The 16,651-nt window shown below is 47.4% G+C and overlaps 1 protein-coding gene across 1 annotated transcript in view; it reads left to right on the top strand.

Moving 5' to 3' along the window:
• Positions 1-16,651, top strand: part of LOC135565163 (palmitoyltransferase ZDHHC1-like) — a 96,861-nt gene that overhangs the window by 42,991 nt on the left and 37,219 nt on the right. The window contains exons 6-7 of the mRNA XM_065011223.1: positions 8,837-8,961; positions 12,477-12,632. Coding sequence (XP_064867295.1) covers positions 8,837-8,961; positions 12,477-12,632 — 281 coding nt within the window. The remainder of the gene's footprint in view (positions 1-8,836; positions 8,962-12,476; positions 12,633-16,651) is intronic.

Raw genomic sequence — 16,651 nt, 5'->3', positions numbered from 1 at the left:
TCTTTCCCTCATTCTGCCTCTCTCTTTCCCTCATTTCTGCCTCTCTCTTTCCCTCTTTCTGCCTCTCTCTTTCCCTCTTTCTGCCTCTCTCTTTCCCTCATTCTGCCTCTCTCTTTCCCTCATTCTGCCTCTCTCTTTCCCTCTTTCTGCCTCTCTCTTTCCCTCTTTCTGCCTCTCTCTTTCCCTCTTTCTGCCTCTCTCTTTCCCTCTTTCTGCCTCTCTCCTTCCCTCATTCTGCCTCTCTCTTTCTCTCATTCGGCCTCTCTCTTTTGCTCATTCTGCCTCTCTCTTTCTCTCATTCTGCCTCTCTCTTTCTCTCATTCTGCCTCTCTCTTTCCCTCATTCTGCCTCTCTCTTTCTCTCATTCTGCCTCTCTCTTTCCCTCATTCTGCCTCTCTCTTTCTCTCATTCTGCCTCTCTCTTTCTCTCATTCTGCCTCTCTCTTTTGCTCATTCTGCCTCTCTTTCCCTCTCTTTCCCTCATTCTGCCTCTCTTTCCCTCTCTTTCCCTCATTCTGCCTCTCTTTCCCTCTCTTTCCCTCATTCTGCCTCTCTCTTTCCCTCTATCTTTCTCTCGTTCTGCCTCTCTCTTTCTCTCATTCTGCCTCTCTTTCTCTCGTTCTGCCTCTCTCTTTCTCTCATTCTGCCTCTCTCTCTTTCCCTCATTCTGCCTCTCTCTTTCCCTCGTTCTGCCTCTCTCTTTCCCTCGTTCTGCCTCTCTCTTTCCCTCGTTCTGCCTCTCTCTTTCCCTCGTTCTGCCTCTCTCTTTCCCTCGTTCCGCCTCTCTTTCCCTCTCTCTCATTCTGCCTCTCTCTTTCTCTCATTCTGCCTCTCTCTTTCCCTCATTCTGCCTCTCTCTTTCCCTCATTCTGCCTCTCTCTTTCTCTCGTTCTGCCTCTCTCTTTCCCTCATTCTGCCTCTCTCTTTCCCTCATTCTGCCTCTCTCTTTCCCTCATTCTGCCTCTCTTTTCCCTCTTTCTCTCATTCTGCCTCTCTCTTTCCCTCATTCGGCCTCTCTTTCTCTCATTCGGCCTCTCTCTTTCCCTCATTCTGCCTCTCTCTTTCCCTCATTCTGCCTCTCTCTTTCCCTCATTCTGCCTCTCTCTTTCCCTCATTCTGCCTCTCTTTCCCTCATTCTGCCTCTCTTTCCCTCTTTCTCTCATTCTGCCTCTCTCCTCATCTCCATCTCACCACAGTATAGGTTTTATACAGTGGGGTCTGTAATTATTGACACCCTTAATAAAGCAAAACAATGACTGTATAAAATAAATCATTCAAATACTGAGCTATATTGTATTGGGAAATTATATGTAACACCATTTCTCAGAGAAAGAGAGTTTGTTTAACAAGTAATATATTTGTCTAAATTATTGAAACCCTTTGTTTTCAATACCTCACCTTGGGACCATAACGGCAGTGAGACTTATGGACTGTCCTCTTCACTTCAAAACACAGGTTTTCAATGGGTTTCAAGTCCGGAGACTGAGATGGACATTGCAAAATGTTGATTTTTGTGGTCAATGAACCATTTCTTTGTGGATGTTGATGTGTTGCTTGGGGTTTATTGTCTTTCTGGAAGATCCACTTGCAGCCAACTGTCATTCTCCTGGCAGAGGAAACCTGGTTTTCTGACTGTTTACTCATAATGTAGTCATGTGCTGCTCAGCCTCAGCTTGGGACACAGTCAACATACTCAGGGGTAAACACTCACACTAGTGCGTCTCTTTGGTGAAACAGTCTGCTAAATGCCATATATTATATTCTGAAACAGACCTCTTTACTGTGCGCTGGGAAACCCTATCAGCAAGGACTTTATTTTAAGGCTTTTAGTCCTGATCTGAGTCATGAATATTCAACACTGGAACTCTGTAACAAGGAAGGAGGTCGGCCGTGAGTTTGCTCGGGCTTTGGGCGGTTTTAGCTGATTTGAACAAAGTTCTATTTTAGCTTCTGGTGACGAGACGCTCATTGGTCGGCGTGTTCGCTACCTTTTTCCAATTTAAATTAGCTTAAATGAGCTTTAAATAAAAGGTGAATAATGACCACATTTTTATTGTTTTGTGTGACTGCAGTGCCAGCGATTAAAACGCTAAACTAGAGACGTGATCTAATGGTTGCAAGGCGTCAAAGAGGACAGGTTGTGTCGTTATAATTCAAACCTTTTCTCAAATAAATCACACACGTCTGCATGCTCTCCTTTAGGTGACTTTAGGTCTGAAGGTTAGAATGCTCTCCTTGGTGCTTCTGAAGGTTAGAATGCTCTCTTTAGGTCTGAAGGTTAGAATGCTGACTTTAGGTCTGAAGGTTAGAATGCTCTCCTTAGAAGACTTTAGAATGTCTTGGTGACTTTAGGTCTGACGGTTAGAATGCTCTCCTTGGTGACTTTAGGTCTGAAGGTTAGAATGCTCTCCTTGGTGACTGTAGGCCTGAAGGTTAGAATGCTCTCCTTGGTGACTTTAGGTCTGAAGGTTAGAATGCTCTCCTTGGTGACTTTAGGTCTGAAGGTTAGAATGCTCTCCTTGGTGACTTTAGGTCTGAAGGTTAGAATGCTCTCCTTGGTGACTTTAGGTCTGAAGGTTAGAATGCTCTCCTTAGTGACTTTAGGTCTGAAGGTTAGAATGCTCTCCTTGGTGACTGTAGGTCTGAAGGTTAGAATGCTCTCCTTGGTGACTGTAGGTCTGAAGGTTAGAATGCTCTCCTTGGTGACTTTAGGTCTGAAGGTTAGAATGCTCTCCTTGGTGACTTTAGGTCTGAAGGTTAGAATGCTCTCCTTGGTGACTTTAGGTCTGAAGGTTAGAATGCTCTCCTTGGTGACTTTAGGTCTGAAGGTTAGAATGCTCTCCTTGGTGACTTTAGGTCTGAAGGTTAGAATGCTCTCCTTGGTGACTAGGTCTGAAGGTTAGAATGCTCTCCTTGGTGACTTTACGTCTGACGGTTAGAATGCTCTCCTTGGTGACTTTAGGTCTGAAGGTTAGAATGCTCTCCTTGGTGACTTTACGTCTGACGGTTAGAATGCTCTCCTTGGTGACTTTAGGTCTGAAGGTTAGAATGCTCTCCTTGGTGACTTTAGGCCTGAAGGTTAGAATGCTCTCCTTGGTGACTTTAGGTCTGAAGGTTAGAATGCTCTCCTTGGTGACTTTAGGTCTGAAGGTTAGAATGCTCTCCTTGGTGACTTTAGGTCTGAAGGTTAGAATGCTCTCCTTGAAGGTCTGAAGGTTAGAATGCTCTCCTTGGTTTAGGCTTTAGGTCTGAAGGTTAGAATGCTCTCCTTGGTGGCTTTAGGTCTGAAAGTTAGAATGCTCTCCTTGGTGACTGTAGGTCTGAAGGTTAGAATGCTCTCCTTGGTGACTGTAGGTCTGAAGGTTAGAATGCTCTCCTTGGTGACTTTAGGTCTGAAGGTTAGAATGCTCTCCTTGGTGACTTTAGGTCTGAAGGTTAGAATGCTCTCCTTGGTGACTTTAGGTCTGAAGGTTAGAATGCTCTCCTTGGTGACTTTAGGTCTGAAGGTTAGAATGCTCTCCTTGGTGACTTTAGGTCTGAAGGTTAGAATGCTCTCCTTGGTGACTTTAGGTCTGAAGGTTAGAATGCTCTCCTTGGTGACTTTAGGTCTGAAGGTTAGAATGCTCTCCTTAGGTGACTTTTGGTGAGGTCTGAAGGTTAGAATGCTCTCCTTGGTGACTGTAGGTCTGAAGGTTAGAATGCTCTCCTTGGTGACTTTAGGTCTGAAGGTTAGAATGCTCTCCTTGGTGACTTTAGGTCTGAAGGTTAGAATGCTCTCCTTGGTGACTTTAGGTCTGAAGGTTAGAATGCTCTCCTTGGTGACTTTAGGTCTGAAGGTTAGAATGCTCTCCTTGGTGACTTTAGGTCTGAAGGTTAGAATGCTCTCCTTGGTGACTAGGTCTGAAGGTTAGAATGCTCTCCTTGGTGACTTTACGTCTGACGGTTAGAATGCTCTCCTTGGTGACTTTAGGTCTGAAGGTTAGAATGCTCTCCTTGGTGACTTTACGTCTGACGGTTAGAATGCTCTCCTTGGTGACTTTAGGTCTGAAGGTTAGAATGCTCTCCTTGGTGACTTTAGGCCTGAAGGTTAGAATGCTCTCCTTGGTGACTTTAGGTCTGAAGGTTAGAATGCTCTCCTTGGTGACTTTAGGTCTGAAGGTTAGAATGCTCTCCTTGGTGACTTTAGGTCTGAAGGTTAGAATGCTCTCCTTGGCGACTTTAGGTCTGAAGGTTAGAATGCTCTCCTTGGTGGCTTTAGGTCTGAAGGTTAGAATGCTCTCCTTGGTGGCTTTAGGTCTGAAAGTTAGAATGCTCTCCTTGGTGACTGTAGGTCTGAAGGTTAGAATGCTCTCCTTGGTGGCTTTAGGTCTGAAGGTTAGAATGCTCTCTGAAGGTTATAATGCTCTCCTTGGTGACTTTAGGTCTGAAGGTTAGAATGCTCTCCTTGGTGACTTTAGGTCTGAAGGTTAGAATGCTCTCCTTGGTGACTTTAGGTCTGAAGGTTAGAATGCTCTCCTTGGTGACTTTAGGTCTGAAGGTTAGAATGCTCTCCTTGGTGGCTTTAGGTCTGAAGGTTAGAATGCTCTCCTTGGTGGCTTTAGGTCTGAAGGTTAGAATGCTCTCCTTGGTGACTGTAGGTCTGAAGGTTAGAATGCTCTCCTTGGTGGCTTTAGGTCTGAAGGTTAGAATGCTCTCTGAAGGTTATAATGCTCTCCTTGGTGACTTTAGGTCTGAAGGTTAGAATGCTCTCCTTGGTGACTGTAGGTCTGAAGGTTAGAATGCTCTCCTTGGTGGCTTTAGGTCTGAAGGTTAGAATGCTCTCTGAATGTTAGAATGCTCTCCTTGGTGACTGTAGGTCTGAAGGTTGGAATGCTCTCCTTAGAATGCTCTCCTTGGTGACTTTAGGTCTGAAGGTTAGAATGCTCTCCTTGGTGACTTTAGGTCTGAAGGTTAGAATGCTCTCCTTAGAATGCTCTTCTTGGTGACTTTAGGTCTGAAGGTTAGAATGCTCTCCTTGGTGACTGTAGGTCTGAAGGTTAGAATGCTCTCCTTGGCGACTGTAGGTCTGAAGGTTAGAATGCTCTCCTTGGTGACTGTAGGTCTGAAGGTTAGAATGCTCTCTGAAGGTTAGAATGCTCTCCTTAGAATGCTCTCTGAAGGTTAGAATGCTCTCCTTGGTGACTGTAGGTCTGAAGGTTAGAATGCTCTCCGAAGGTTAGAATGCTCTCCTTAGAATGCTCTCTGAAGGTTAGAATGCTCTCCTTGGTGACTTTAGGTCTGAAGGTTAGAATGCTCTCCTTGGTGACTTTGGGTCTGAAGGTTAGAATGCTCTCCTTGGTGACTTTAGGTCTGAAGGTTAGAATGCTCTCCTTGGTGGCTTTAGGTCTGAAGGTTAGAATGCTCTCTGAAGGTTAGAATGCTCTCCTTGGTGACTTTAGGTCTGAAGGTTAGAATGCTCTCCTTGGTGACTTTAGGTCTGAAGGTTAGAATGCTCTCCTTGGTGGCTTTAGGTCTGAAGGTTAGAATGCTCTCCTTGGTGACTGTAGGTCTGAAGGTTAGAATGCTCTCCTTGGTGGCTTTAGGTCTGAAGGTTAGAATGCTCTCTGAAGGTTAGAATGCTCTCTTTGGTGACTTTAGGTCTGAAGGTTAGAATGCTCTCCTTGGTGGCTTTAGGTCTGAAGGTTAGAATGCTCTCCTTGGTTAGAATGCTCTCCTTGGTTACTTTAGGTCTGAAGGTTAGAATGCTCTCTGAAGGTTAGAATGCTCTCCTTGGTGACTTTAGGTCTGAAGTTTAGAATGCTCTCCTTAGAATGCTCTCTGAAGGTTAGAATGCTCTCCTTGGTGACTTTAGGTCTGAAGGTTAGAATGCTCTCCTTAGAATGCTCTCTGAAGGTTAGAATGCTCTCCTTGGTGACTTTAGGTCTGAAGGTTAGAATGCTCTCCTTAGAATGCTCTCTGAAGTTTAGAATACTCTCCCTAGAATGCTCTCTGAAGGTTAGAATGCTCTCCTTGGTGACTTTAGGTCTGAAGGTTAGAATGCTGTCCTTAGAATGCTCTCTGAAGGTTAGAATACTCTCCCTAGAATGCTCTCTGAAGGTTAGAATGCTCTCCTTGGTGACTTTAGGTCTGAAGGTTAGAATGCTCTCCTTGGTGACTTTAGGTCTGAAGGTTAGAATGCTCTCTGAAGGTTAGAATGCTCTCCTTGGTGACTTTAGGTCTGAAGGTTAGAATGCTCTCTGAAGGTTAGAATGCTCTCCTTGGTGACTTTAGGTCTGAAGTTTAGAATGCTCTCCTTAGAATGCTCTCTGAAGGTTAGAATGCTCTCCTTGGTGACTTTAGGTCTGAAGGTTAGAATGCTCTCCTTAGAATGCTCTCCTTGGTGACTTTAGGTCTGAAGGTTAGAATGCTCTCCTTAGAATGCTCTCTGAAGGTTAGAATGCTCTCCTTGGTGACTTTAGGTCTGAAGGTTAGAATGCTCTCCTTGGTGACTTTAGGTCTGAAGGTTAGAATGCTGTCCTTAGAATGCTCTCTGAAGGTTAGAATACTCTCCCTAGAATGCTCTCTGAAGGTTAGAATGCTCTCCTTGGTGACTTTAGGTCTGAAGGTTAGAATGCTCTCCTTAGAATGCTCTCTGAAGGTTAGAATGCTCTCCTTAGAATGCTCTCTGAAGGTTAGAATGCTCTCCTTGGTGACTTTAGGTCTGAAGGTTAGAATGCTCTCCTTGGTGACTTTAGGTCTGAAGGTTAGAATGCTCTCCTTGGTGACTTTGGGTCTGAAGGTTAGAATGCTCTCCTTGGTGACTTTAGGTCTGAAGGTTAGAATGCTCTCCTTGGTGACTTTAGGTCTGAAGGTTAGAATGCTCTCCTTAGAATGCTCTCTGAAGGTTAGAATGCTCTCCTTAGAATGCTCTCTGAAGGTTAGAATGCTCTCCTTGGTGACTTTAGGTCTGAAGGTTAGAATGCTCTCCTTGGTGACTTTAGGTCTGAAGGTTAGAATGCTCTCCTTGGTGACTTTAGGTCTGAAGGTTAGAATGCTCTCCTTGGTGACTTTAGGTCTGAAGGTTAGAATGCTCTCCTTGGTGACTTTAGGTCTGAAGGTTAGAATGCTCTCCTTGGTGACTTTAGGTCTGAAGGTTAGAATGCTCTCCTTGGTGACTTTAGGTCTGAAGGTTAGAATGCTCTCCTTGGTGACTTTAGGTCTGAAGGTTAGAATGCTCTCCTTGGTGACTTTAGGTCTGAAGGTTAGAATGCTCTCCTTGGAATGACTTTAGGTCTGAAGGTTAGAATGCTCTCCTTGGTGACTTTAGGTCTGAAGGTTAGAATGCTCTCCTTGGTGACTTTAGGTCTGAAGGTTAGAATGCTCTCCTTGGTGACTTTAGGTCTGAAGGTTAGAATGCTCTCCTTGGTGACTTTAGGTCTGAAGGTTAGAATGCTCTCCTTGGTGACTTTAGGTCTGAAGGTTAGAATGCTCTCCTTGGTGACTTTAGGTCTGAAGGTTAGAATGCTCTCCTTGGTGACTTTAGGTCTGAAGGTTAGAATGCTCTCCTTGGTGACTTTAGGTCTGAACAGTTAGAATCTCTGTGTTAGAATGCTCTCTCTTCTCTACCCCAGGCTCTTCCTGAACAGGTTAGAATGATCTCTTTGTTCATGTACTAGAACCTATCCTCTCTCTCTCTACCCCAGGTTAACAATGCTCTCTGGTGACTTTAGGTCTGAAGGTTAGAATGTGATCTCTGTGTGACTTTAACCTATCCTTACCCCAGGCTCTCCTTGGTGACTTTAGGTCTGATGTTAGAACCTCTTGGTGACTCTCTCTACCCCAGGCTTTCCTGAACAGTGTGATGCTCTGTGTTCATGTACTTTCTCTCTACCCCAGGTCTTCCTGAAGGTTGATCTCTGTGTTCATGTACCCTAACCTATCCTGACTTTACCCCAGGCTCTTCCTGAAGGTTGATCTCTGTGTTCATGTACCTAACCTATCCTCTCTCTTTACCCCAGGCTCTTCCTGAACAGTGTGATCTCTGTGTTCATGTACCCTAACCTATCCTCTCTCTCTCTACCCCAGGCTCTTCCTGAACAGTGTGATCTCTGTGTTCATGTACCCTAACCTATCCTCTCTCTCTCTACCCCAGGCTCTTCCTGAACAGTGTGATCTCTGTGTTCATGTACCCTAACCTATCCTCTCTCTCTTTACCCCAGGCTCTAACAGTGTGATCTCTGTGTTCATGTACCCTAACCTCTCTCTCTCTCTACCCCAGGCTCTTCCTGAACAGTGTGATCTCTGTGTTCATGTACCCTAACCTATCCTTTCTCTCTCTACCCCAGGCTCTTCCTGAACAGTGTGATCTCTGTGTTCATGTACCCTAACCTCTCTCTCTCTCTCTACCCCAGGCTCTTCCTGAACAGTGTGATCTCTGTGTTCATGTACCCTAACCTATCCTCTCTCTCTCTACCCCAGGCTCTTCCTGAACAGTGTGATCTCTGTGTTCATGTACCCTAACCTATCCTCTCTCTCTACCCCAGGCTCTTCCTGAACAGTGTGATCTCTGTGTTCATGTACCCTAACCTCTCTCTCTCTCTCTACCCCAGGCTCTTCCTGAACAGTGTGATCTCTGTGTTCATGTACCCTAACCTATCCTGAAGGCTCTTCCTGAACAGTGTGATCTCTGTGTTCATGTACCCTAACCTCTCTCTCTCTCTACCCCAGGCTCTTCCTGAACAGTGTGATCTCTGTGTCCATGTACCCTAACCTCTCTCTCTCTCTACCCCAGGCTCTTCCTAAACAGTGTGATCTCTGTGTTCATGTACCCTAACCTATCCTCTCTCTCTCTACCCCAGGCTCTTCCTAAACAGTGTGATCTCTGCTCTGCTGGGTATATGCCTGGTGGTGGTCATCGCCAGTTACATCTTCATCGAGTTCTTCTTGGATCCCTCAAAGCTGCGCACTGATAAACACTTCCAAGGTAAACCCTGGTACTGATAAACACTTCCAAGGTAAACCCTGGTACTGATAAACACTTCCAAGGTAAACCCTGGTACTGATAAACACTTCCAAGGTAAACCCTGGTACTGATAAACACTTCCAAGGTAAACCCTGGTACTGATAAACACTTCCAAGGTAAACCCTGGTACTGATAAACACTTCCAAGGTAAACCCTGGTACTGATAAACACTTCCAAGGTAAACCCTGGTACTGATAAACACTTCCAAGGTAAACCCTGGTACTGATAAACACTTCCAAGGTAAACCCTGGTACTGATAAACACTTCCAAGGTAAACCCTGGTACTGATAAACACTTCCAAGGTAAACCCTGGTACTGATAAACACTTCCAAGGTAAACCCTGGTACTGATAAACACTTCCAACTGATAAACACTTCCAAGGTAAACCCTGGTACTGATAAACACTTCCAAGGTAAACCCTGGTACTGATAAACACTTCCAAGGTAAACCCTGGTACTGATAAACACTTCCAAGGTAAACCCTGGTACTGATAAACACTTCCAAGGTAAACCCTGGTACTGATAAACACTTCCAAGGTAAACCCTGGTACTGATAAACACTTCCAAGGTAAACCCTGGTACTGATAAACACTTCCAAGGTAAACCCTGGTACTGATAAACACTTCCAAGGTAAACCCTGGTACTGATAAACACTTCCAAGGTAAACCCTGGTACTGATAAACACTTCCAAGGTAAACCCTGGTACTGATAAACACTTCCAAGGTAAACCCTGGTACTGATAAACACTTCCAAGGTAAACCCTGGTACTGATAAAGACTTCCAAGGTAAACCCTGGTACTGATAAACACTTCCAAGGTAAACCCTGGCACTGATAAACACTTCCAAGGTAAACCCTGGCACTGATAAACACTTCCCCCTGGTACTGATAAACACTTCAAGGTAAACCCTGGTACTGATAAACACTTCCAAGGTAAATCAATCAATCTATCAACGTTATTATTATTAGAGAGAGAAAGATAAATATTTTACTATATGTGTCCCCTCCTGAAGTCTGTTCTGATGTCTCTATGTTGTCTGTCTCTATGTGTCCCCTCCTGTAGTCTGTTCTGATGTCTCTATGTTGTCTGTCTCTATGTGTCCCCTCCTGAAGTCTGTTCTGATGTCTCTATGTTGTCTGTCTCTTACTATATGTGTCCCCTCCTGAAGTCTGTTCTGATGTCTCTATGTTGTCTGTCTCTATGTGACCCCTCCTGTAGTCTGTTCTGATGTCTCTATGTTGTCTGTCTCTATGTGTCCCCTCCTGTAGTCTGTTCTGATGTCTCTATGTTGTCTGTCTCTATGTGTCCCCTCCTGTAGTCTGTTCTGATGTCTCTATGTTGTCTGTCTCTATGTGTCCCCTCCTGTAGTCTGTTCTGATGTCTCTATGTTGTCTGTCTCTATGTGTCCCCTCCTGAAGTCTGTTCTGATGTCTCTATGTTGTCTGTCTCTATGTGTCCCCTCCTGTAGTCTGTTCTGATGTCTCTATGTTGTCTGTCTCTATGTGTCCCCTCCTGTAGTCTGTTCTGATGTCTCTATGTTGTCTGTCTCTATGTGTCCCCTCCTGTAGTCTGTTCTGATGTCTCTATGTTGTCTGTCTCTATGTGTCCCCTCCTGAAGTCTGTTCTGATGTCTCTATGTTGTCTGTCTCTATGTGTCCCCTCCTGTAGTCTGTTCTGATGTCTCTATGTTGTCTGTCTCTATGTGTCCCCTCCTGTAGTCTGTTCTGATGTCTCTATGTTGTCTGTCTCTATGTGTCCCCTCCTGTAGTCTGTTCTGATGTCTCTATGTTGTCTGTCTCTATGTGTCCCCTCCTGAAGTCTGTTCTGATGTCTCTATGTTGTCTGTCTCTATGTGTCCCCTCCTGTAGTCTGTTCTGATGTCTCTATGTTGTCTGTCTCTATGTGTCCCCTCCTGTAGTCTGTTCTGATGTCTCTATGTTGTCTGTCTCTATGTGTCCCCTCCTGTAGTCTGTTCTGATGTCTCTATGTTGTCTGTCTCTATGTGTCCCCTCCTGTAGTCTGTTCTGATGTCTCTATGTTGTCTGTCTCTATGTGTCCCCTCCTGTAGTCTGTTCTGATGTCTCTATGTTGTCTGTCTCTATGTGTCCCCTCCTGAAGTCTGTTCTGATGTCTCTATGTTGTCTGTCTCTATGTGTCCCCTCCTGTAGTCTGTTCTGATGTCTCTATGTTGTCTGTCTCTATGTGTCCCCTCCTGTAGTCTGTTCTGATGTCTCTATGTTGTCTGTCTCTATGTGTCCCCTCCTGAAGTCTGTTCTGATGTCTCTATGTTGTCTGTCTCTATGTGTCCCCTCCTGTAGTCTGTTCTGATGTCTCTATGTTGTCTGTCTCTATGTGTCCCCTCCTGTAGTCTGTTCTGATGTCTCTATGTTGTCTGTCTCTATGTGTCCCCTCCTGTAGTCTGTTCTGATGTCTCTATGTTGTCTGTCTCTATGTGTCCCCTCCTGTAGTCTGTTCTGATGTCTCTATGTTGTCTGTCTCTTACTATATGTGTCCCCTCCTGTAGTCTGTTCTGATGTCTCTATGTTGTCTGTCTCTATGTGTCCCCTCCTGTAGTCTGTTCTGGTGTCTCTATGTTGTCTGTCTCTTACTATATGTGTCCCCTCCTGAAGTCTGTTCTGATGTCTCTATGTTGTCTGTCTCTATGTGTCCCCTCCTGTAGTCTGTTCTGATGTCTCTATGTTGTCTGTCTCTATGTGTCCCCTCCTGTAGTCTGTTCTGGTGTCTCTATGTTGTCTGTCTCTATGTGTCCCCTCCTGTAGTCTGTTCTGATGTCTCTATGTTGTCTGTCTCTATGTGTCCCCTCCTGTAGTCTGTTCTGATGTCTCTATGTTGTCTGTCTCTATGTGTCCCCTCCTGTAGTCTGTTCTGATGTCTCTATGTTGTCTGTCTCTATGTGTCCCCTCCTGTAGTCTGTTCTGGTGTCTCTATGTTGTCTGTCTCTTACTATATGTGTCCCCTCCTGTAGTCTGTTCTGATGTCTCTATGTTGTCTGTCTCTATGTGTCCCCTCCTGAAGTCTGTTCTGATGTCTCTATGTTGTCTGTCTCTATGTGTCCCCTCCTGTAGTCTGTTCTGATGTCTCTATGTTGTCTGTCTCTATGTGTCCCCTCCTGTAGTCTGTTCTGATGTCTCTATGTTGTCTGTCTCTATGTGTCCCCTCCTGTAGTCTGTTCTGATGTCTCTATGTTGTCTGTCTCTATGTGTCCCCTCCTGTAGTCTGTTCTGATGTCTCTATGTTGTCTGTCTCTATGTGTCCCCTCCTGTAGTCTGTACTGATGTCTCTATGTTGTCTGTCTCTATGTGTCCCCTCCTGAAGTCTGTTCTGATGTCTCTATGTTGTCTGTCTCTATGTGTCCCCTCCTGTAGTCTGTTCTGATGTCTCTATGTTGTCTGTCTCTTACTATATGTGTCCCCTCCTGAAGTCTGTTCTGATGTCCTTGTCCCCCCCCCCCTCACAGTGAAGAATGAGACGGTGGTATGGTTTGTTTTCCTGCCCGTGGCTCCTGTCTCCACAGCAGGACCAGCCATCCCTGCCCTGGCTGGCCTCACCATCGCCCTGGGCCTGCTCTCTGGTCTGCTGCTGGGGCATCTACTCTGCTTCCACTTCTACCTCAGTGAGTTTAAACACCTGTCTGTCTGCTGGGGCATCTACTCTGCTTCCACTTCTACCTCAGTGAGTTTAAACACCTGTCTGTCTGCTGGGGCATCTACTCTGCTTCCACTTCTACCTCAGTGAGTTTAAACACCTGTCTGTCTGCTGGGGCATCTACTCTGCTTCCACTTCTACCTCAGTGAGTTTAAACACCTGTCTGTCTGCTGGGGCATCTACTCTGCTTCCACTTCTACCTCAGTGAGTTTAAACACCTGTCTGTCTGCTGGGGCATCTACTCTGCTTCCACTTCTACCTCAGTGAGTTTAAACACCTGGCTGGTTGGCTCTTTGTCTGTCTGTCTGCTGGGGCATCTACTCTGTTTCCACACGTATACTGTACCTCATTAAGTCTATCTAGCTGGCTCACTGTGGGCAGTCCAAGAACTCACATTTACATCTAATGTTTACCTACCAACTAAGGGTTAATATCTAATGTTTACCTACCAACTAAGGGTTAATATCTAATGTTTACCTACCAACTAAGGGTTAATATCTAATGTTTACCTACCAACTAAGGGTTCATATCTAATGTTTACCTACCAACTAAGGGTTAATGTTTACCTACCAACTAAGGGTTAATGTTTACCTACCAACTAAGGGTTAATATCTAATGTTTACCTACCAACTAAGGGTTAATATCTAATGTTTACCTACCAACTAAGGGTTAATATCTAATGTTTACCTACCAACTAAGGGTTAATATCTAATGTTTACCTACCAACTAAGGGTTAATATCTAATGTTTACCTACCAACTAAGGGTTAATATCTAATGTTTACCTACCAACTAAGGGTTAATATCTAATGTTTACCTACCAACTAAGGGTTAATATCTAATGTTTACCTACCAACTAAGGGTTAATATCTAATGTTTACCTACCAACTAAGGGTTTATATCTAATGTTTACCTACCAACTAAGGGTTTATATATAACTAACTTTATACCTTAGTCAAAATCTCTCCTAGTGTACACTTTGGTCCTTCACATCTCAACAAGAGTCTGTAAATCATATGGGGCTGCAGGGTAGACTAGTGGTTAGAGTGGATGGGCGGTAGGGTAGACTAGTGGTTAGAGTGGATGGGCGGCAGGGTAGACTAGTGGTTAGAGTGGATGGGCGGCAGGGTAGACTAGTGGTTAGAGTGGAGGGGCGGAAGGGTAGCCTAGTGGTTAGAGTGGAGGGGCGGTAGGTAGACTAGTGGTTAGAGTGGAGGGGCGGCAGGGTAGACTAGTGGTTAGAGTGGAGGGGTGGCAGGGTAGCCTAGTGGTTAGAGTGGATGGGCGGCAGGGTAGACTAGTGGTTAGAGTGGATGGGTGGCAGGGTAGACTAGTGGTTAGAGTGGAGGGGCGGCAGGTAGACTAGTGGTTAGAGTGGAGTGGAGGGGCGGCAGGGTAGACTAGTGGTTAGAGTGGAGGGGCGGCAGGGTAGACTAGTGGTTAGAGTGGAGGGGCGGCAGGGTAGACTAATGGTTAGAGGGGAGTGGAGTGGAGTGGAGGGGCGGCAGGGTAGACTAGTGGTTAGAGTGGAGTGGAGTGGAGGGGCGGCAGGGTAGACTAGTGGTTAGAGTGGAGGGGCGGCAGGGTAGCCTAGTGGTTAGAGTGGAGTGGAGTGGAGGGGCGGCAGGATAGACTAGTGGTTAGAGTGGAGGGGCGGGGGTAGACTAGTGGTTAGAGGGAGGGGCGGCAGGGTAGACTAGTGGTTAGAGTGGAGGGAGGGGCGGCAGGGTAGACTAGTGGTTAGAGGGAGTGGAGTGGAGGGGCGGCAGGGTAGACTAGTGGTTAGAGTGGAGTGGAGTGGAGGGGCGGCAGGGTAGACTAGTGGTTAGAGTGGAGGGGTGGCAGGGTAGACTAGTGGTTAGAGTGGAGGGGCGGCAGGGTAGACTAGTGGTTAGAGTGGAGTGGAGTGGAGGGGCGGCAGGGTAGACTAGTGGTTAGAGTGGAGGGCGGCAGGGTAGACTAGTGGTTAGAGTGGAGGGGCGGCAGGGTAGACTAGTGGTTAGAGTGGAGTGGAGTGGAGGGGCGGCAGGGTAGACTAGTGGTTAGAGGGGAGTGGAGTGGAGGGGCGGCAGGGTAGACTAGTGGTTAGAGTGGAGTGGAGTGGAGGGGCGGCAGGGTAGACTAGTGGTTAGAGTGGATGGGCTGCAGGGTAGACTAGTGGTTAGAGTGGAGGGGCGGCAGGGTAGACTAGTGGTTAGAGTGGAGGGGTGGCAGGGTAGACTAGTGGTTAGAGTGGAGTGGAGTGGAGGGGCGGCAGGGTAGACTAGTGGTTAGAGTGGATGGGCTGCAGGGTAGACTAGTGGTTAGAGTGGAGTGGAGTGGAGGGGCGGCAGGGTAGACTAGTGGTTAGAGTGGAGGGGCAGCAGGGTAGACTAGTGGTTAGAGGGGAGTGGAGTGGAGGGGCGGCAGGGTAGACTAGTGGTTAGAGTGGATGGGCTGCAGGGTAGACTAGTGGTTAGAGGGGAGTGGAGTGGAGGGGTGGCAGGGTAGACTAGTGGTTAGAGTGGAGGGGCGGCAGGGTAGACTAGTGGTTAGAGTGGAGTGGAGTGGAGGGGCGGCAGGGTAGACTAGTGGTTAGAGTGGAGGGGCGGCAGGGTAGACTAGTGGTTAGAGTGGAGGGGTGGCAGGGTAGCCTAGTGGTTAGAGTGGAGGGGCGGTAGGTAGCCTAGTGGTTAGAGTGGAGGGGAGGCAGGGTAGACTAGTGGTTAGAGAGGAGGGGTGGCAGGGTAGACTAGTGGTTAGAGTGGAGGGGCGGTAGGGTAGACTAGTGGTTAGAGTGGAGGGGTGGCAGGGTAGACTAGTGGTTAGAGTGGAGTGGAGGGGCGGCAGGGTAGACTAGTGGTTAGAGTGGAGTGGAGTGGAGGGGCGGCAGGGTAGACTAGTGGTTAGAGTGGAGGGGCGGCAGGGTAGACTAGTGGTTAGAGGGGAGTGGAGTGGGGGCGCGGCAGGGTAGACTAGTGGTTAGAGTGGAGTGGAGTGGAGGGGCGGCAGGGTAGACTAGTGGTTAGAGTGGAGTGGAGGGGCGGCAGGGTAGACTAGTGGTTAGAGTGGAGGGGCGGCAGGGTAGACTAGTGGTTAGAGTGGAGGGGCGGCAGGGTAGACTAGTGGTTAGAGTGGAGTGGAGTGGAGGGCGGCAGGGTAGACTAGTGGTTATAGTGGAGGGGCGGCAGGGTAGACTAGTGGTTAGAGTGGAGGGGCGGCAGGGTAGACTAGTGGTTAGAGTGGGTGGAGTGGAGGGGCGGCAGGGTAGACTAGTGGTTAGAGGGGAGTGGAGTGGAGGGGTGGCAGGGTAGACTAGTGGTTAGAGTGGAGTGGAGTGGAGGGGTGGCAGGGTAGACTAGTGGTTGGAGTGGAGTGGAGTGGAGGGGCGGCAGGGTAGACTAGTGGTTAGAGTGGAGGGGCTGCAGGGTAGACTAGTGGTTAGAGTGGAGTGGAGTGGAGGGTGGCAGGGTAGACTAGTGGTTGGAGTGGAGTGGAGGGGTGGCAGGGTAGACTAGTGGTTAGAGTGGATGGGCTGCAGGGTAGACTAGTGGTTAGAGTGGAGTGGAGTGGAGGGGCGGCAGGGTAGACTAGTGGTTAGAGTGGATGGGCTGCAGGGTAGACTAGTGGTTAGAGGGGAGGGGTGGCAGGGTAGACTAGTGGTTAGTGTGGAGGGGCGGCAGGTCGTCTAGTGGTTAGAGTGGAGGGACGGCAGGTAGACTAGTGGTTAGAGTGGAGGGACGGCAGGGTAGACTAGTGGTTAGAGTGGAGGGGCGGCAGGGTAGCCTAGTGGTTAGAGTGGAGGGGCGGCAGGGTAGACTAGTGGTTAGAGTGGAGGGGCGGCAGGGTGGTGGTTAGGGAGGGGGCGGCAGGGTAGACTAGTGGTTAGAGTGGAGGGGCGGCAGGGTAGACTAGTGGTTAGAGTGGAGGGGCGGCAGGGTAGACTAGTGGTTAGAGGGGAGGGGCGGCAGGGTAGACTAGTGGTTAGAGGGGAGGGGTGGCAGGGTAGA

The sequence above is a fragment of the Oncorhynchus nerka genome, linkage group LG27 (assembly GCF_034236695.1).
Source record: "Oncorhynchus nerka isolate Pitt River linkage group LG27, Oner_Uvic_2.0, whole genome shotgun sequence".
NCBI classification, from domain to species: Eukaryota; Metazoa; Chordata; class Actinopteri; order Salmoniformes; family Salmonidae; genus Oncorhynchus; species Oncorhynchus nerka.
The sequence above is the reverse complement of the archived record's forward strand: the minus strand, read 5'-3'. Positions and strand labels throughout refer to the sequence as shown.